Here is a 22,669-nt window from a genome sequence, read left to right as displayed (position 1 = left end):
ATTTATTATAATTTTTTCTATCAATATAAACTGAATATGTCCAGAAACTGGAGGTGTCCAATAATGGGTACATTTGACATATTCGAATACACTTTTGCTAAATTTATAATATCGAAATAATATAAAAAAAAAGGTGTGTGTACTTTGTACGCACGTAAGAAGTTATACTTCTATTATATGATTTCAACGAAATTAATATACTTTAAACAGTTTATTTATATTTTATTTAAATATTAAACTAATTTTAATACTTACTACTTCTCAAAATTTTTTATTAAAACAGTGCCAAAAATTAAAATAATAAAAGAATAAAACACACACAAACAAACACATTGAAAAATGCCACAAATGATTTCTGGACAACGTGGGAAAAAATTTTAACTAAATACGTATTTTCTGAAAAAAAATTATATAATAAATAAACTTACAATCATAAAATGTATAAAAAAAATAAAAAAAATAAAAGTTTCCATTGGGGTTCGAACCCGCTTATCAGCGCAGTTAGTATTGAAATTCATTCACCTTAAACTTTTACCCTCGGAGACCATGTGTCATCATGTGCGAAGATCAACTAACTAAACGGATTAAACTTTTAACGATTCTGAATTTAACCAAATTATTTTGATTTTGAATTGAAATTATTTAGAATTGAAAGGAATATTAAAAACAAATCATAGAGTAAGAAAACAATATATTAGATGAATATGGATAGAAATTTTGATGGTAATCAAATTATGTAAATCAAAGCATTACATACTATTTTGGTAGCTTCTTTTTAAATTTTCCAAATAGGTAGGTAGGTAGGTACACTATGAAATTTTTTATTACGATACTGAAACATTTACAATTATTACGTACCTGTCGCTTTTAAAAACTATTTAAAAGGTCACGACAATATTATAAACTCGCTTTTTTTTCTGCATCACAACAATAAAAACTAATATACACAACATTAATTTGTTTATCCTAAATCTCCATATTGAACAATTATTGACAGGTGATTTTAACACCCAATCAGATCCCGTATAACGTTTATACCATACTGTCTGTGTGCGCATGCGCGCAGTATTATGAAATTTTACTCTCAATCGCGCCTAAAGAAGTATAACTTCAATAATATTTTAGTAACATACAATTAATTAATATGTTCTTTTTATCATCCGTAACCTCACGCATGTGCTCTTAAACAGACAAATCTTTGATCTTTAATAACTCAAAAAGTATTAATTTATTTTAATAACATGATATAACAAATTTTACTTATAATTTGTCCCTCTATCGATTTGTGGGGTTATTTTTAATAAAATAGTTTTCACCCCCGAGAAGGGGTGGTATCCACCCCCAGGGTAAAAGTGCAAATTGCAACCAAATCATTTTTATTTCTTGGAGAATTCTCTAACTAGTCACCAATTTTCATGCAAATCGATGGAGGTTTAATAAAATAGGAGGTGAAAATCTTTAAAGACTACACTAACTTTCCCCTTTCATCCCTTATGGCTACTTCCTGTATCCACTGAGGTGTCAGCCTGAAAGGGGTCATAATTATCAATATACAATAGACACATTTCACATGCCAAACTCCATATTACTTATGACGATAATTTTTCGGCTGTAGCTCTTAGACTATTAGAAAACGGTGACCGGTTTCGGGGCTTACATTATTTTTCCCATCTTCAGACCAGTTAAAGAGGTCTTATTTTGTTTTTAGAAACAAATAATTAATAGATGTCGCTAGAACATCCATGCCACTTCATTAATTGCAATCCGTGACGGCACGAGACGTATTATTCTGGTTCATTCAGAGAGAAGAGCATATGGATCTACTGATGAGGGGCTAAGAAGCCCCGAAACCGGTAGAGATTCTTGCTGTACTGTCTGATTGAACTTAAAATATAATGCGCCTGCGGTTTCGGGTTGCAACGAAATTGAGGGTTGTTGCAGCTAACATGCATAAAGTTTTCCGTTGTCCTCATCTCTTCAAGGGAAAACCTTCCCCTTAGTATTTTAGGGTGGATCCTTTCTATATAATGTGTGTGTTACGTTAAAAGGTTTGTGTCCAGCTAATGCACGGCTTTTAATATAGTCGATAGTAACACATATAGAAAGGATCCACCCTAAAAAAGTGAGGGGCAGGTGAGGGAGGCTATCTCCCTGTTTTATCCCCTTGTTCATCCTAAATTCTAGTAATCTGCTACCTCCCATTTGTACTTTTCCCATCACTCTGCTGTACGTACTTTTAATTATCTCTAATAGTTTCCTCGGTATTCCCAGCTCCTGCATAGTATTCCACAATACTTTCCGGTCTACTGAGTCGAACGCTGCTTTAAGGTCTATGAAGGTCATAATATATATGTTTGTTCCCCGATCATTATTTTTTTCTATTATATTTCGTAGTATGCTTATGGTATGCTCTGAATGGTGTTTGTTCGTCTTCAAGTTTTTCTTCTACCTCTGTTCTTAATCTTCTTTCTATTGTTCTCGTATAGAGCTTGAACACTACTGATGAGAGGCATATATATCTATAGTTTTCACAGGTGGATTCTTCTCCTTTCTTGTGAATTGGGATCAGTAAGTTTTCTTCCCATTCTCTCGGCATTTTGTTTGTTCTCCATGCTTCTCTCATTATTTCCAGCAACCACTTCTTTCCTTCTTTCCCTATCCATTTTATCATTTCGGGATCAATTTTTCTGCTCCGCTCACTTTTCCTATTTTTACTCTACTTATCGCTTCTTCCAATTCTTCTGTACTTATTTCTTCCATTTGGTATTCGTCTGATGCTGTCTGTTCTATGGTTCCCTCTGTCTCTATTTCTTCACTTTCTTCGCTCATATATTTCTCTTCATAATATTCTCTCCATACCTCTAGTATCTCTCTTGTATTTGTCTTTAGTTTGTTGTGTTTGTCTTTTACTCATCTGAGTTCTTTTCTTTCCTCTAGGCTCCTTACTTTATTCCAGAAGCATCTGTTGTTGTCTCTGTAATTTTGGTTTAGTGATTCACCGAACTTCTTCCAACTCTCTTTCTTTTCTTTTCTAACTAGTTCTTTTACTATGTTTCTGTGTTTTTGGTATTCTTTTTTATCTTGTTCCTCTCTTGTACTATTGTATTTTATCCATGCCTCTTTCTTTTTCCTCACTTCTTCCTGTATATCTGCTTTTCACCATTCCGTCTTTTTGTTTAATTTTCTGACTTAGATTTCCGCATATCTCTTCTACTTTCTTCATTATTACTTCTTTAAATTTTTCCCATTTTTCCTGCATATCCATTTCTATTTTCTTTCTCTCCTTCATTTTGAACTCCTTATCAGTTTCTTCTTGATATCTCATTTTCATATGTTTATCTTTTAGCTTTGTATGGCTATTCTGCTGTATTCTATCTGTTCTTGTTGTACCGGTTTTCGCCATGTCATCTCTGCCATTACCAGTCTATGAGTTCGGATCTCTGCTCTCTGGTATTTGTTTCAAAACACAAAATAAGACCTCTTTAACTGACCTGAAGATGGGTTAGATAATGTAAGTCCCGAAACCGGTCGCCATTTTCTAAGATCAAAATAAAGAACATAATAAAGATTGTGAATAGGTATTGACCTTTTTGAAGTTATACTTCTTTACGGGCGTAATGACGGTGAAATTTTATATGGGAAAACCTAGCGACCGGGCGCATGCGCATAATAACTTTGTTCTGATTGGATGTTCAAATGACATGACAAAAATTATCCAATATGGCAGCTGTGGCACAGCTGTGGGACTGTGCATGGTTTGGTTATAATGTATGCTTGTTGCGTTTTAAAATTTGTAGGAAGAGAAACAACAAACAAAAAGTTAGTTAATGGTTATACTGCCTTTTTAAATAGTTTTCATATTATATTTTTGGACTTATTTACATAGAAGAGATGATTGTTGCATGCCAATTTAAAAGCTCATCAAACTGTGCCTAGTATGAGTGCCGCAGATCTCGCTTATTCAAAGCTAAAGAATCTTTCACTGGTAAGTGTTTTATAAATAGTTGATCAAATTTTGTTATGATATTTGAACATAGCCACTTTGCACGACGCAAGTGATTGCGAAATTTATTAGTCGTTATACGGGCTTCGATACCTACCTTGAACCTACCAAAATACATAAGTAGTATGTAATACTTTTATTTACATAATTTGATTACCATCAAAATTTCTATCAATATTCACCTAATATATTGTCTTCTTACTCTATGTTTTGTTGTATTTTTTCAATTCTAGATCATTTCAATTCAAAATCAAAATAATTTGATTTACATAAGTTAAAAATGTCAAAAGGTTAATCTGTTTAGTTAGACGATCTTCGCACATAATGACAAGCTGTCTCTGTGGCGAAGTTTTAATGCGGGTGAATCCCAATACAACGCAAATACCAGCCGCGTGGTAAGTTGGTTCGAATCCCAACAGGAACTTTTATTTTTTTATTTTTTTTTATACATTTTATGATTGTAAGTATATTTATTATATAATTTTATTTTCAGAAAATACGTATTTAGTTAAAAATTTTTCCGACAATTAATGTTCAGAAATCATTTGTGGCATTTTTAATGTGTTTTTTGGCACTGTTTTAATAAAAATGTTTGAGAAGTAGTAAGTATAAATTAATTTAATATTTAAATAAAATATAAATAAAAAGTTTATTAATTTCGTTTATAATCATATAATCATATAATAGAAGTATAACTTCTTACGTGCGTACAAAGTACACACACATTCTTTTTTTTATTACCAAATTGTATAATGGACTCACACTTGCAACCGTTTCATCATTTTTTATAGTTGTTTTTTATATCTAAGATCTTGACATCTGATAAATGAAATGTGTAGCTACTGCACAAGAATTTTTCTCTGTTTTGCAATTACTTTTGTGCTGCGTTATTCTTTGTTTTAACCACTGCGATGTTTGCCCTATATACCGCCTATCACATTCGATACAAGAAAGTTGGTAAATAAGAAGACTCTGATTTAAAAGCGGTGTCTGGTATTTTATCATCGATCAGACATTACATCTTATATATCTTATTCTCGAAGTAATTTATAATATTTCCATACTTAAAAGTCACTGTTTACATACTGTTCAGGTAATTGCATATTATTCCGGATAATTATTCCTTCCTTATTAATGCACCTTAATGAAGTTTCTTAAGGAAGCGACTCTTTCAGTTGTTATACTATTTTTCATTCACTAGTAATATTTCCCGATTTCTCTTGTTGATGTTGAAGATATTACACCAAAACAAGCCATTCATGTACGATGCAATAGAAATAATATTGCAACCTTAAGACAGTTTCTGTTATGTAGTGACACATTTATTACGCAATTCGTACGACAAATATTTTCTTACTCACTTAACGTGAAATTTTAAGTAATTTTGGGGTGAACGACATCTCGCGAATTATATTATCTGCTAATAGAAAGTGAAAGCTGCGATGCCATTTGTAATCTAAGTCCATCTTGTATAATGTGCTTTTAATAACAACTACCGCAACAACAACTATGAATGTACATTGTACACAACATTATGTTGGCTTTTTCAAAACCGCAATTATATATTTATTAAAATGTTTGTTACAAAACAATCATTGTGCTGCTATAAATAACAAAACTGATAACGAAAACGAATAATTACCACATTGTCTCAATATCATGCCATTACATACTTTATTTAATAGATCATTACAATCATCTTTATTTCCTGATGTTTGGAAGTAGAGTTTTGTTGTATGTATATTCAAATGTGGTCAGAAAGAAAACATTGACAATTATCGATGTATCTACATAGATTCAGTCTACAATAGCAAGCAAGCAAGCAATTTGATTTAACCCGACCTGTGGGATTTGTTCACCCTCTCGAAGGAGTACATTCGGGTGTAACAAGTCATTGGGGCGAGGTGTTTTGACCCGAGTTATACAGGGATCACCCCACCTCGCTCCAATGCCCCAGGCCATCCCTTTCCCCCCCATAGCACGCTGATGCGCGATGGAGGCACAACTATCGTAGCCAAATGCTCTTCGCAATGGAACCCTGGGTAATAAGATTCCACTGTGGTATCCTAATCGAATGCAAAAAACTAGGCCCAGCGTGATGCGCTCTATGCCTTTATCTTCTTAATAACTTATCCGCGGTACTAAAAATTGCTTGCTTGGGCCCCGAGTCATCGTGCCGATCCCCACTGAGCCCTGTTGGGCCCTGCTGGGCCCCGCCCGATGACTCGATGCTCTAATTTTTTTGTGTTTTTGGTTTTTTTTAATTTTTTTTGGGGGCTTTCGCCATTTTTTTATTTTATATGAATTTTTTTGGGGGCCTAAGGCCCTTCTAATTTTCTAATATTTGCTTATCTTGGAGGTGGTCGTGGTACTTGGACTTCGTGGGTAACGCTATCTTCGGCACTTGTTTCGAGCTACGAACACACTACTATCACTTATCACTTTTAGTTTATCCTATAATTTGTTGTTTCGGGCGTCTGTGCTTCCATCGGTGGAACTCGTCGTATCTTAGCGTCTCTCGCAGTATGTAATTTGGGTGATGTTCTAATTCTGCGAATTTGACCCTTGCCTTGTCTGTCATGGTTTCTGTGACTCTCACCTGTTGGAGTTCTCTGAACAGGAATCTTTCAGCTACATATCTTGGGACTCTGACGGCCTCCCTCAAGCTGTTGTTATGGACTGCTTGGATCTTCTTCTTGTGTGTATTACATACGTGTCCCCATGCGAGAGACGCATAAGTTAATACCGGTAGGATTATACTATTTATCAATCTTAACCTTGTTTTGAGTGTTAGTTTACTTTTTCTGCCTGTGAGTCCTCTTAGATTCGCTCTTGCTATGTTGGCCTTCTGGACTGTGGCTTCTACGTGTTTTTGGAAGGTTAATCCTTTATCCATAATGACTCCTAGGTATTTGGCTTCGTTTTTCCACTCGATGGGCCTGTTCTGCACCCTCAATTGTTCCTCTGGCTGCTGTCTCCCTTTCTTGTATAGAACCGCTTGTGTTTTCTCTGAATTTATGGCTATCTTCCATTTGATACACCATGCTTCAATTTCTTCTAGTGCAGTTTGTAGGTTGGTCACTGCTATATCTGCGTTTCTATGCTTGGCCGCTATTGCTGTATCGTCGGCGTAGAGGCTCATGAGGGTACCTGGTGTTCTAGGTACATCTGCGGTGTATATCGTGTACAGCAGGGGTGACAAGACCGCTCCCTGTGGTACTCCAGCCTCCGGGATTCCGAGTTCGGACAGGACTTGTCCTATCCGAATCCTGAACCTCCGGCCGCCCAAGTACGACGAGATTAGCCTCGTCATCGCTCCGCTGTACCCGTAATCCCGCATTTTGAATAGGAGCCCCTTGTGCCAGACTCTGTCGAATGCCTTGCTTACATCCAGGAACGCTGCTCCAGTGTACTGCTTATCATTGAAACCGGCTGCTATGTACTCGGTTAGCCTGAGGACTTGTAGTTCGCTGGAGTGCTCTGCTCTAAATCCGAATTGAGCCTCTGGGATGATATTTAGTCGGGTTGTTTCCGCTTGCAGTCTGCTGAGGATGACTCTTTCCACTATCTTGCTGATCGCTGGAAGTAAGCTGATTGGCCTATAGTTCTGTGGGAATGTGTGATTCTTGCCAGGTTTTGGAATCATGATGACACGGGCCTCTTTCCATCTGTTTGGGAATGTCTTGAATCTTAATATTGCGTTTATAATATTTGTGAAATACACTATAGCTTTTCTGGGCAAATATTTTAGGGCTCTGTTGGTTATTTCGTCGAGGCCAGGCGCTTTTCTCGGTGAACTATTTTTGATATGTTCATTGATTTCTTCCGGTGATGTTGGGGGGATGAAGTCCTCTGGGTCTTCTGGTCCTTCTTCTTGTTCTTCGACTTCTTCCAGGAAGTCGTCGTCTTCATCTTGGTGGAAGTTCAGTCTGCATTCATCTTCGAGTGTAGTCCTCATTGCCTCTGCTTTATCTTCTATGGTGTATACCATGCCGTATCTTCCATGTAGTGGGGGGATGGGTTTCCTGTCGCTTCTCAACATTTTCTGGAGCTTCCAGACATTTCTCATGTTTGAGTCTTGTTCTTCCATCTCTTGTACAAAGTTGTCCCATTTTTCGCTACGGTGGAGTTTTAGGGCCGTTTGGACCTCCCTATTTAAAATATTTGCCCAGGATTTATCTACTCTGTTTCTTGTTCTTTTTGCTGTTTTCTTTGCTCTATTTTTTTCCCTTATCAACTCTTGTGTTTCTTGTGGTATGTCTTTGAACCTTCCCATGAATATCTCGACAGCTTCCTCTGTTGTGCTGTTTCTAATTGCCTCTTGGATGATATTTTCGAACTCTAGGACTTTTCCTTCTATTTCTTCTGGATTGTTTATTACTGGCACTATGTTTATTCCTTCACTTACTAACCTTTTGTAGTTAGTCCACTTTATTTTCTTTTTTGTTCTTTTTGGCGGGTTTGTCTCTTCCCATGTTCCGATTTCTAATAGGATGGGGTGGTGGTCAGTTGATCCTTCGTCCAGCGTGATTAATTCTGATTGCAGTCCTAGGTTTTTGGCTACAACTAAGTCGATGTGTGTCGGAAGTGCGTTTCCTGGGTAGTGGGTAGGTTCTTCTGGGCCCATTGCCATTGTGTCTTCGTTGTTTTCTATGTATCTGTTTAGTAGTCGTCCATTCCTGTTCGTAGCTCTGTCGTTCCAGTTGGGGGATCTTGCATTCAGGTCTCCTATTATGATGGATGGTTCGGCGATGTTTAGGAACGCATCTAGGTCATCGTCCATTAAAGGGTCTTGTGGTCTTACGTAGGCTGATGTGATCCTTATTGCGCCTTGCCTCATGTTAACTTCTATTGTTGTGGCTTCCATGTTGACCAGTGGTGGAGTAGTGTAACTGGTGTGTCTAATACCCTTCTTTACGAGGATGGCCGTTCCTCCTGATCTTCTAGTGAGGTCGTTCCTATATACGTCGTATCCAGGAAACTTTAGGTTGAAGTTGTTGGTCAGTTTTGTTTCCTGAATTGCTACGATGTCCATCTCGTATCTGTTGGCGAGTTCATCTAGTATGTTCTGATTTGTGGTTATGCCGCCCGGGTTCCAGGAGCCTATCCTCAAGTATCCCCTCTCTGCCATTAGTTCTGTGCCTGCCTGGTGCTGAGTATCACCTCTTGGACTACCTTAGTCACGATGTTTGTGACCATCCTGACTAGGTACTCTTCATCTGGGAGGGTTGGTCGGTTGGACGGTGTGTTGTTCTGCGCTGGTTGGTCTCCCTGCGTGGCTTGCGCGTAGGATACCCCGGTTGCCTGCTGTCTTCGGTTTGGTGGTGGTCGCTGTTGTGACCTCTGTGGTGGAGGCCTCCCCCAGGTTGGGCACCTAGGACATCCTCTGTAGTTGGCTGGGTGGCTCCCATTGCAGTTGGCACACGTTGCCTTGACTTCTCTGGCTCTCTGGCACTGCTTTGAGTGGTGTTCTTCGCCGCACTTCACACATCTCGGGTCATTGTGACACGAGTTCTGGGCGTGATGGTACCCTTGGCAGTTGAAGCACTGCGTCGGTCCTGCTGCCTTGTGTAGGTCCTCTACCACAACTTTCATGTGGCACAGGTTCGTTACCCGCTTTGCTTTTTCCACGTCTTCCTGATCCAGTGTCATGACAAACATGGGTAGTGGCCTCCTTTTCCCTACTCTCGTAGACATGTTACGTGCTGTGTGGCAGGTTATTCCATATTGGTTTGCCATGTCTTCTTGGATTGCCTTCTCGGTGGTATTCGTGGGCAATCCTCGTAACACTAATTTTGGTTTCCTGTCTTCGTCGAGTGGAAAGGCTATCCATTGTAGCCTCTTTTTCTCTTTGGCGGCGTATGCTTCTGCATATTCCTCCACTATCCTTGTCATCTTTCTGTAGTCATCCGGGCTTTTAGCCTGGATGAGCGTCTCTCTGCCACTTCTGGAGATTTTGTTTGTGGTGATGATGCCTTTGCCCTGGGCTATGGTAAGAATAGCCCCTGTCTCGCTGACACTCTGTAACTTAATTACAGGCGGTTTTCTGTATGGTGTTACCTGGTTTTCAGGTAACACGGCTTCTTCGGCGTCTTCTTCGTTTTGGTTTGTTTCCATTGACACTGTATCAGTTTGACTGGAAGCGGCAAGCGCGTCCCTATCTGTGCTCGTGGATGGCACTGGTTCCTCGGGGAGGGGTGGCTGTAGCTGGGGAGCTAGTTTCATGGCTTTTTCTTGGTTGGACGTCCATGTGGCGTCTTCCTCGTCGGTTAGTGGAAGGTGTGTCACCAGGGGTGGAAACTCTTCCTTTCTCTTTTTCCTCTGTTGGGTGGACGCCTCCTTCGTCGAGGTGGTAGCCTTCTGGCTGGGTGGTCGAGTCTGCTCGGTGGTCATCTTTTTGGTGGCAGGCTGCTCTACTGGTGGCTTTTTGTCCGTCTTTTCGGGGTTTTTCTTCTCCGATTTCTTTGCGAGTTGTTTCTGGAGAGCTATCAACTCGTCGAATCTGGCATCCATCTTTTCGCTCATTCGTCGAATCTCCGTATTCAGCTCTTTGATCTCTGCCTTCTGTTGTGCGATCACCTCTTCGTATTTTTTGTTGTTTGCATCAACGTTTGCTGCAAATTCTTTCATCAGGGTTCTGAGTCGGTTGATTTCTGCGTTGGCCTTTGTCAGCTCGTCTTCGCTGGCGGCATCCTCTTCAACCCGCTGACGTTTGGTAGTGCCCCCGCCTTCGGCGCCTGGGACGTCTTCGTCCATGTCCTCGACTTCCTGGGTGGCCTCGATGTTCTGGGAATCCTCGACTTCCTGGGTGGCTTCGGTGACGTTCTCGGTGGTCTCGACGTTCTGCGTGGAGTCCTTGCCTTTTGACTTCTTTTTCTTTTTTCTTATTCTACGATTTTGGATCGTAAAACCGTCTTTTCCATCTTCCTGATCGCTCGAGTGGTCATCGCTGCTCTCTTCAGGGTGCTGTAACAGGAGGGACTCTTTAGAGTCTGCATATCTTGGCGGGGAAGCGCCTTGGATCTGGGGGGTGACCGAGATCTGACTCGTGTCATCTTTGGTTGGGAGCGGTAACCTAACTTTTAGAAGAAGCCTTTTTTTCAGCCGATTGGCCCGACACCACATCGACTTCAGGGTTGGCTCCCTGCACAACAGCGCGGTAGTTCTCGTACCTAGACAGAACTAGGTACGGGATCCTCTTGATTTTCTCAACTCTCTGACCTTAGGGGCCGGGGCTGCAAGATGTATTCTAAATAACTACACCTTGCAGTGTCGAGGCACAGTGTTTTAAACTGTACCCATTCCTAACGGAGGCACAGAGAGTATCCCGTAGCGGGCTCACGTCGAGCCCGCTATTGCTTATTCTGCTTTCCAACCCTTGTTTGCAATGTCTCAGAAAATTCAATGAAATCAAACTTCCTGAGTTTCACCACATCCAAGAGGTTGGCTTTTGCCTCTGCTTCCACGTCTTCGCGTCTAGCGAGAGCGAGCGCTCTAGTGTTGCTGTGCTTACATTCACAGCCGTACTAAGAAGTACGTTACACCAAAGCACTTCCCTCTCCTCGACTTGTTGCGCTGCTACTGCTGCTCGTCCGCACTCTGCACGTCTTGTCTCTTCGGCGGCTACCGAGAGACTCTTTTTCACAAAGTGAAACTTCAGTCTGCAATATCTATCGTTCGATAGGTTTTATAGCTAAACAGTTATCTTGGTTGTGCAGGGGGCTTATCTCGGCCTCGGTCTCAGCATGGTTTTTGTGCCAAAAATCTACAACTACAGCTACTAATTTAGTTTGCTATCAGTCTCAGCTTATGAAGCAAATCGAGAGCCGAAAACAGTTTGATGCAATATATACCGATTTCAGTCAAGCATTTGATAGTGTTGATCGTCAGATTCTTCTTGCAAAATTGCTTTCTGTTGGATTTCATGTTCAGTTTGTTGAATGGATCAAACATTCGTTGCCAGGTCGTAGTCAAAGAGTTAAGGTTGCTGGTAATATTTCAGAGTCAATAATGGTTACCTCAGGTATTCCTCAGGGAGGACACATATCACCTATCCCGGATTGCAACGAACGAAATGGCATAGATGCCCTAGCGGCAACTGCTAGCAAAAAGACTAAGTTTTCACTCTAATGGCATATAAAACAACATAATGCTATTCTACACCCCACCAGAATGAAAACAATGGGAACCTTCTCTGGTTACACCTACGAGGCTTCTACAATTTGCAAGTCATACGGATGCTGACACTAAGGAAGATGAGGGAATTCTACAATTTACAATTCACGTCCAATCTGCTCAGCGCGGTAAAGTTCCAACGATAATGGTTCCCTTCATACTCCACACAGAGTAAATGTAAATCACACAGAGTAATGTTGTTATATCTATTTATCATATTATATATTATGTTCACCCCGAGAAGGGGGTCAAAATAGAGGGCTCACACCCTTGGGGTAAAAGCACATACCGACACTATATAATTTTATTTCTTTTACATGTTTGGTATGAATATTTCAAATTTCATATAATCGAAGCAGTTCTTTAAAATCCTGAGGAAAAACCTTGGAACTATTTGAATAGAACTTGCATCTATTTTTTTATTGCTCGAATTAATCTATATTTCTGGTTTTTTGACCAATTACAATCAAAAAAGTGGATAACATAATTTTAATTTTTTTTTCTTTTTTGGCTTGGACTATGGTCATTCAGCCAGTCTCAATCAAAAGTAAATGTATTAAAGATATTGCCAATTAGTGAAACTTGGTTATTATAATATTATTACAATTTTTTACTTCTTATTTACCTACTCATTACAGCTGATGTACATACTATGTTAATAAATATAAATATATTATATTACTTAATGTTTATCAAGAACACATAGTGTATACATTTTACAAATAATATTAATCTTAATATTAAAATAAATGCATTCTTTTTTGTATTTTATTTTAGTTTTTTTTTTGTTTTTTTTTGTCACTACGATAGGATGTCAACCCGGTTCATCCCCGCGGAGGTTTAAATCCTCTTAGTGATTTTTTCTTTATCTTTTTTTTATTTTTTTTTTATTCTTTTTCTTTTTATTTTTTTTTTAATTTTTTAAACATATTTTACAAATACTTATAACTAATTACAATAATATTTTACTATCCGACAAGAAAGATACCAAACAGTCAAAAATTTTTTTTTTATTCAGTGACAGAATAAAGAGAATATTGACAGGGAGTGGGATGTTCTGGTCTATAATTCTTTTAATTAGGTGATTGGTTAGGTGTTTATGCTTTTTGCATTCAAAAAATACGTGGTTCAAGTCACTTTTAACCTCACATTCTTGACAAATATTCGAATCTAATATGTTTATTTTAAATAAATGTGCAGGATAACATGCATGTCCAAATCTAATTCTACTGATGGTGGATATGTATTTGCGAGGGAGGGTGAAATTCTTATACCAAGGTTTTTCTGGAATAATCGGTTGTATCAAACTGTATTGTGTTGTTGAAACGTTACAGTACCTTTCCCAGTGTGTTTTCCAGCTCTTCATCTGTTCAGTTCTTAAACAAGCAAAAGCATCTAGAATGCAGGGCTGATATTTGGTTACTGTTCCATGGATGAGGGAATTTTTAGCTAATTGGTCTACATGCTCATTATGTGTAAGTCCTGAATGTGCTTTGATCCACATAAGTTTTATTTTTGGGGTGTGTTTATTAATTTCAAATAAGATTTTTTTTATTAAAAAAATGTATGGATTAGAAGTACTACAAGGTAGGTGAGGTGTTTGAATAGCAGTAAGCACAGATAATGAATCAGATAAAATTACTGCGGAATTATAGGATGCCAACTTGAAATAAATTAAAGCCTCATATACCGCCGCAGCCTCGGCAGTAAAAATGGAGAAATTTGAGGGCAGTTTAAACATTTTTTCTATAAATTTATCTGGAATATAAAAGGCACAACCAGTACCATTTGAACTTTTGGATGCATCTGTGTAAATACAAACAGATTTTGACCAATTTGTAAGGTAGTTGTTTAAAACAATACTGTTTAATAAAGAGTGCTCATGATAACTGGGTTGTATAATATCTACTTGATTTAGTAACTCAAAGAAATCTTCGAAATCTACCACTTTATTTGCAACTGCAAGTTCAGTATTATTATCCGCAGTGTTTCGAAATGCGTCACATAACGGTGGCGAGTTTTTGTGAGCCCAATATTTATTTGTTAAATCAAAATAATTTAAAGTACTAATTTCTTTATATAAACAAGTGTTGTAACATCGGATCTTAAGAAGAAATTTTTGACTGAGATATTCCCTTCTGAATTTAGTCGGCGGTTCCATTGTTTGGTTTAGTAACTTTGTTTTTAGTTTATAAGCAATTCATGAAGTAATAGCGTAATCCACGTTGTTACAAGGATTTTTTTAGGGTAAAATAGTTTAATCTAAAAACACCGACAACGCATTTGCAACCTTGTTTTTTGTATTCCGTATAGATACGGAATCTAGCGTATTGTTATACAGGGTGTCCCGAAAAGATTGGTCATAAATTATACCACAGATTCTGGGGTTAAAAATAGGTTGATTGAACCTCACTTACCTGTATACAATAGTGCACACAAAAAAAGTTACAGCCCTTTGAAGTTACAAAATTAAAATCGATTTTTTTTCATATATTGAAAACTCTTAGAGATTTTTTATTGAAAATGGAAATGTGGCATTCTTATGGCAGCAACATCTTAAAAAAAATTAAAAGAAAATTTGTGCTCCCCATAAAAATTTTATGGGGGTTTTGTTCCCTTAAACCCCCCCAAACTTTTGTGTGCGTTCCAATTAAATTATTATTGTGGCACCATTAGTTAAATACAATGTTTTTAAAACTTTTTTGCCTCTTAGTACTTTTTCCATAAGCCAGTGTTTATCGAGATATTTTGAATATTTTTCGAATCCACCACATATTTGTATATGGTTAAGTAGGATTATAGACAACTGTTAATAATTTGAAAAAAATATATTTATAATTTACATTTTTAGGTGTATTTTGAAAAAGAAGCCACATCTCGATAAAAAGTGACTTATCAAAAAAGGCTAAGAGGCAAAAAAGTTTTAAAAATACTGTGTTTAACTAATGGTATCACAATAATAGTTTAATTGGAACGTACACATATATTTGGGGGGTTTAAAGGAACAAAACCCCATAAAATTTGTATGTAAATATATTAAAAAAGAAGCCGCATCTCGATAAAAACTGGCTTATCGAAAAAATATTAAAAGGCAAAAAAGTTTTAAAAACGTTGTGTTTAACTAATGGTACCACAATAATGAATTAATTGGAACGTGCACAAAAGTTTGGTGGGGTTAAAAGGAACAAAACCCCCATAAAATTTTTATGGGGTGGACAAATTTCACTCTAATTTTGTTTTTAGATGATCCTGTAATAATAATGATACATGTCCATTTCCAATAAAAAATCTCTTATAGTTTTCGATATATTGAAAAAAATCGATTTCCATTTTGTAACTTCAAAGGGCTGTAACTTTTTTTATGATCATATTTGTACTAAAGTAAGGTTCAATCGAACTATTTTTGACCCCAGAATGTGTGATATAATTTATGACCAATTTTTTCGGGGCACCCTGTATAATAGAAATCAATTAAAATATATTATGGCTACACTTTCATCGCATTAATCACACGCATCTAGAGACTTTTTACTTACTTTTATATAATTCAATCAAATGTAGATAATTCAAAGACGTAATGAGAGTTTCACTTATCATTAGTGATGTGAGTTGTAAAATTACATAACTTACGTTACATAAATTACACGTAACTTACGGTAATATTACATGATACCCGTAACTTAATGTAATTTATGTAATTTTTGGAATTTACGTAATTTATGAAATTTAACGTAACTTATGATAAATTTACATAAATTACCGTAATTTATGTAATTACTGGTAAAATTACATATATTATGGCAACTTATGCGCGCGCAATTGTCGTAAGTGCGGTGCGCCGGTGCCGGCGCGCGCGAACCAGTGGGTGCTATTACGCTCGTCGCTCGTTAGTCGTTCCTTAGTCTGAGTCAGGCAGGTTATGTTTACATTTCTGTTATTGTATGTGTAATGTGTATGTATAAGTTAGTTTTCGACTGTTCTTTCTCTATTCATTCACGCAGCGTTGGTTACTTTACATTTATTTATAAGGAAGCACAGAAACTATAAGGTAAGAAATATATTATTTCTACAAACAGCAAAACACGTGCCGGTGATGTCCATAGCAACCTTAGATTGGGAAACACAGGGGCGGGCCTATCGCATATCGACTGTACGTTAAATCTAACGCGCGTCATTTTATATGTGGCTACAGTACTTAATTCTGAATTCGGTTTACCAAGTTTTATTCGATTTTTTAGATTAGTTTACTGTACAATAACTATAAGAATGATAGGAGCAACGGGGTACTTGTGCATGTAGCATGTGTAATTGAATTACACTGACATAACTTACTAAATAAAAAATTTTGATAACGTTGAGGGCAAAATAATGTAGTTGTCCGATCCAGTATTCTGCTTATTCGAATTTCATTAAATTGTTACACAGATTCAATTTTAATCTTTCTTCTATTTAAGGATGCCTAACAATTTTTTATGCCCTCGTGCCCATCAAATACTTTGAAAAATAATGTTTTTTCCCTTCTTAATGTTTAAGTCTACCTGAATATTTTTTTTAGGTCATAAAACATGGTGAAACGTAAGACAGATATCTGGCTTTATTTTGAAGTGTTACCTGCGGGTTCTTCTAATCAAAAGACCATAAATGTGAGGTGTAAATTTTGCAAGAGTGTACATGCAAAAAATGCTACAAGAATGAAATCTCATCTTCAACAATGCACTTATGTGCCGCATATGATAAAACTTAAATTCAATATTTTAACTCCAAAGTCAAAGGGGAATCACTCTAAATTTCCATTTGAAACATCCATGAAAAAGATCACATCGGCAAAATTGGATAACGATAACACTGATGCTGCTTGTACATCATCAACGGTTTCCACAGCATCAACATCTGCTTCTGATAACATTCATGTGGAAACACCTGTTTGCACAAAAATCAACAGAATACAATCATTTTGTGATCGAATGACACACGAACAAAATAACGAATTGAATATTTTGCTTGCTAGAGCTATTTACACCAGTTCAGCACCACATTCAATTACCGAGAATGAAGATTGGAAATTGTTTTTTAAAAAAATTAGACCTTCATACACCTTACCATCGAGATATATGTTATCAAATCGTCTCCTGACCGAAGAGTACGAGCGAGTTGAAGTTCAAGTTAATGATAAAATTAAGCAAGCTGACAATTTATCATTGCAATGCGATGGTTGGTCCAACTTGCGAAATGAAAGTGTAATTAATTTCATTGTTACAACACCCGAACCGTTATTTGTCAAATCAGTACTAACAAAAGCAGAGAAGCATACCGCAGAATATATAACAAAATTAATGGTTGAAGTTCTGGAGGAGTATGGACCTAAAAAATTTTTCGCTATTGTGACTGATAACGCAAAGAATATGAGGAAGGCTGTGAGACAATGTGAAGAGATGTATCCCCATCTTGTATCATACGGCTGTTTAGCGCACACATTACATTTATTGTGCAGCGATATTTTGAAATTATCTTCAATAGAGACACATTTGTCACATATTATACATATCGTTAAAACTATTAACCAGTGTCAAGTACTGAGAGCTCAATTCACAGAAATAAGAAATGAGATGAAGTGTGGAGTGTCTCTTAGCCTACCTGTAAAAACAAGATGGGGTTCACATGTAAAATGTCTTCAAGATCTGACTAAATGCAAGTCCGTCCTACAACGTCTAGCAATATCTCCAGATAAAACAATTCAAGATAGAATACGCAGCGCAAAAGCAAATTTACTTGATGAAGGATTCTGGATAAATTCTAGCGCTCTTGTTGAATTGCTTAAGCCAATTACTGAAGCAATAACACGTCTTGAAGGAGATTCTTCGTCAATTCATTTGGTTTGTGAAACTTTCGCGAAAATCGGTAGTAACATATCTACTCATTTAGAATGCGTGAAACTAACGGATTGCGAAAAAACAGAAGCGATGGATAAATTTATATCAAGGAAGGAATACGCCCTTCAACCGATCCATTTTGCCGCAGACTTACTAAACCCTCGGTCTGTTGGTGCAAATTTATCATCAGCCGAAAGGATTGAAGCGATGAAATACATTACTACTATGTCAACCACGACCACGATAGAGATTGGTGATGAAGGAGTGTCAAAGATTACTGAGGATTTAGGAAACTATTTAGCTAAAACAGACTTTTTTGGCGAAACATTTTTATGGAACATACTCGATAATGTCTCTTTGGTTACATGGTGGAAAGGATTTTGTGGACATTCATGCCTCTCCAAAGTTGCAGTCAGGATATTGACAATGCCGTGCACTTCTGCGGCAACAGAGAGAAGCTTTAGCTCCCAGAGCAGCATTCATACGAAGAGAAGAAATCGCCTAACAACTCAAAGGGCAGCAAATTTAAATTATATACAATATAATTCAAAATTGCTGAAACGTTCACGACAACATCACATACAAAGTCAATATCCTATAGAAGAGACTGTACAGAACAACGTTTCGATAGAAGGTAGAAACTTACAGAAGGAGATAGAAGTAATTGAAAACCATATTTCCGAAGAGGAAGAATTAGACGAGGTAATTTTAAATTTAGGCATTTTTTAGATATGTGATATGTGCATGTGATATATGCAGTTTGCTTCTTTTCCGATTTTCCAATGCATTCCACCGTTTTCGAATAAAAAATTATAAATCTTATGTTTTCAGACAATATCATCATGGCATTCAAATACAACAGGAAATGGAAATTCCGACGATGATTTTAATTTTGCTGACTTTGCAATGACCGATGATGAAATTGATCAAAGAATGGAAACTAGGGAACAGAGACCAGCACGCATTTTGAGACAAAGCAAAGTGAACATTTTAGAAAACGTCTTAATGAAATCGGTAAATTAGTGTAAACACATACATATTTATTGTTTATATTCCAAAATTATCAATTTCAGGGTAAAGGCACAGAACAACCCCAAAAAAAAACGGAAGTCGAGAAGGATACTTCAGATGCCGAAAACAAGGTAGTTAGATCTGTATATATTATATTATAAACCCATTATTTTTACTCTCTATGTTTACACTTTCCTATTTAATTTCAGGATGCAGTTCTGGATTTGCCGGAGATAAAAAAAATTACACAAGGCTCATTGGAAGAGCAAACAATTGAAACTTCGACGTTTTATAACAAGAAGGTCTCCAGTTGTCTGCGAAAAAGGAAGTTGTGATTTATAAAAGCCGCTTAAAACAAAACTAAAGAACCTATGTTTTCATTTCTTTATTATTTGTATGTATTTCTTATCCACTTTTCTTTATTTCATAAGTATGTAGTTACTTTGTGTTTATTATATTCAATATGAATGCAAACAATTGATTTTTTAATACAATGAACATAAATTACATAAGTTACATAAATTACATCTGGTTTGTAATTTTTGGGTAATTTTACACGTGTAACTTACAATTTCTGAAATTACACGTAATTTCACATCGCTACTTATCATGCAACGATCATAACGATTTTATCAGTTCCTTATGGGAATAAGCAAATAGAGTGTACTATGGATTAAAGAAACTTTTAACATCAAACATAGTCACAAAAAGAACGAAAATATTGATATACAGAACTCTAATCAAGCCAAACGTGGACAATGACAAAAAGTGATGAACATTTAGGCTGTTTTGAACGTAAAATCCTAACATATTTTTTATAAAGGCGTGCAGGAGAACGGATTATGGCATGACCCAAATTATGAACCTTTATAGTGAACCTATAATTGGTAGGTCCATCAAAATAAACAAGCTGCGGTGTAGTGATGTTGAAAAAGTAGCTATTCGTTACAAAGCACTCGTTACTTACGAATAGCGAAAGTAACGATTACTATACAGAGAGGTAAACCGTTACTTTGATTACTCTGATTACTTCGTTACTTCGTACCAATCTTATCAGAGCGAGTACCTATTTTGATTTTGAGTATTGTATCTACTCGGTTGATTTCGGTTGATATCGGAGTCGGACCGGTATTCCACGAGTGTTCGGTATCAGTACAGTTAACTCAAATTTGATCTATGAAGGGCGAAGACTATGAAGAGTTTTACTTTACAGGATTACAGGGCGCTGAGAAGTAGCTGAAACAGAGGGAGGTATATCATTTAACAAAGCATGCACCAAGAAACAGATGTCTATACAATTTGTCGAGGTAGATAATTCACAGAATTTCACAGATGTTAGTTCTTTTGAAAATAAAAATGCAACACATTAGATTTTAATAATAAATACACACTCTTATTATCAGGCCTAGAAAAAAATAGCTTAGATTGACCGGAAAATATGTAGAAATGATAATATTTCTAGACTATGATCATCAACTTTAATTTTACATGTAGGTATAGCATTGTTTTTATTAGACCAGGGAATTTAACACTAGAAACACAGAAATAAATCTATTTTTAAATATAGTATGTAGGTACATAGAGACTTGCAACTTTTTGCATTCTATTTAGGATTAGGATGACGTCTGAAAAAAGCCTACAATACAAATAGGTGGAAATGCATTCTTACATTTTAAAGTGTATAAAACGCATCGAAAAATGCATAAACATGCTAAAATCAGTTTATTAAGGGCCAGATTTTCTTATTTCGGGGTATTTGGGGTCAGTGAACACGATTTTGCAATCAGAACCGACCTCCGAAGCAACTGGGTGCCCAGGGTTACTGCTAAGGTACGTCATCTAGAGTTTCGAGGGTTTGATTTTGGCACTTAATTGATGCAAACAGATTACTCGAGATTACTGATATTGTGGAGCAGCAATGACAGAACAATTACATATCATTTAATTTCTATCCATTAAATAGATCGGTGATGGTCGTTATATCGGATCTTATACTTATACGAAATACTGAGAAATGCGATTCTCGATATGATTACCGGTACTCAAATACAAGAGTAATCATAGCAATCAAAGTATCCTACTAATACTAATACAAAATATGTACTGAGAAATGCGATTCTCGATGTGATTACCGGTACCCAAATACAAAAGTAACAATAGTAATCAAAATAACGAATACTTTAAATGATTACTTTATACAAAAGTAACGATTTGTAACGAATACTCGAAAGTAACTATAATCAACATCACTACTGCGGTGGCTGGGCCACTTGGACAAAATGAACGAGATGGAGCCGTCGAAACACATTTATAACCAAATACCGGATGGGGTGAGATGAAGAGGCAGGTCCAGAGCACGAAGGACCAGGTGGAAGACGACTTAAGAGTGTTAAAAGTAAGAAATTGAAAAATCAAGAATAATTATTAAGCATTTAATAGAAGATGTTAACAATCAAGAAAAATCATAAAAAAATTACTCTGTTATGTAGATCCTACTTGGGAGTGATTTTATTCACTCTGGTATCATCTCTATCTTCATTTCTAGTTCCCAAGTGTATTCCTCTATGTATTGATTCATATCCTGTCTTGGTATTATCACTCAGTACGTTTGGTAATTGATCATAAAAAACGTTTCTCTCATTCTTACACAGAGTGATGTAAGTATTTATTATTAAAACAATATTATTTGTTACAGTTCAGAAGAAGCTTGCATGACATTTTGCAACCTCAGCATGATGACCATTACCTTCTTCGGTGGTTGAGAGGTAAGGCCAATATTAATAGTTTTTAAACTTTTATAATATGTACCAATATGACAATTGCTTGATGTATTAACTACATGTATCTATTAAAAAATAACACGCAAGTTTTTAAATTTTTTTTAATATCCTACCAGCACTGTTATTTGTGATTCATACCACCTCTAACCTATTTCTTATTTAGGTAAACTTTAAATTTATACAGCCTACTATACAGCACGGCAAAAAAAGTGGTACGTCATGTTTGTACACGTAGGCTGATGCCATCCCTTAGAGCAGTCAATGAGGGTATGTGGCTCCGAATTCCATCCTACTATATCGATTTACGTGATATTTTCACAGTAAGTAGGGAATAGCCCAAGAAACAAAGTCTACCCTATGCCGATGGGTGCTTTTGTCTTGGGGGCGGTTCCAATCCCTTCTCGGAGGTGGAAAATTTTTTGCTTAAATAACTACGGAAGTTGCTAGAGAACCTAATACTAAGCAAAAACTGTTCTATAATTTTTTTTCGAAAACTCAATACTTTTTGAGTTATTCCTGGTTGAAAATTGGCAATTTTCATTGAAACATAACACCTTTTCAAACGGTTTTTTGCGAATACCGTAAAAACTATACATCTAACTAAAAAAACTATATAAAACATTTTTGTAGCTTATAAAATAACAAAGAGATTCTTTCCTTTATGAATCTTCTAGTTATAACACAGAAAGAGATATGGTAAGTGAAAAAAACTTGTTTTCTTGGTGCATGCTCAAATCAGTGTATTTAACTTGAAATAACAGAGAAACGATCGATTTTAGGTGTATAGTGCTACCAATAACTTTTGTTGTGCTTGAAAAGACCTATAAATT

The 22,669-nt window shown here is 36.6% G+C and overlaps 1 protein-coding gene across 1 annotated transcript in view; it reads left to right on the top strand.

Moving 5' to 3' along the window:
* The window catches only part of LOC114324385 (SEC14-like protein 4), a 109,933-nt gene that overhangs the window by 53,667 nt on the left and 33,597 nt on the right, over positions 1-22,669 (top strand). Inside the window, exon 2 of the mRNA XM_050649009.1 lies at positions 21,755-21,824. Coding sequence (XP_050504966.1) covers positions 21,755-21,824 — 70 coding nt within the window. The remainder of the gene's footprint in view (positions 1-21,754; positions 21,825-22,669) is intronic.

The sequence above is a fragment of the Diabrotica virgifera genome, chromosome 4, assembly GCF_917563875.1.
Source record: "Diabrotica virgifera virgifera chromosome 4, PGI_DIABVI_V3a".
NCBI lineage: Eukaryota > Metazoa > Arthropoda > Insecta > Coleoptera > Chrysomelidae > Diabrotica > Diabrotica virgifera.
The sequence above is the reverse complement of the archived record's forward strand: the minus strand, read 5'-3'. Positions and strand labels throughout refer to the sequence as shown.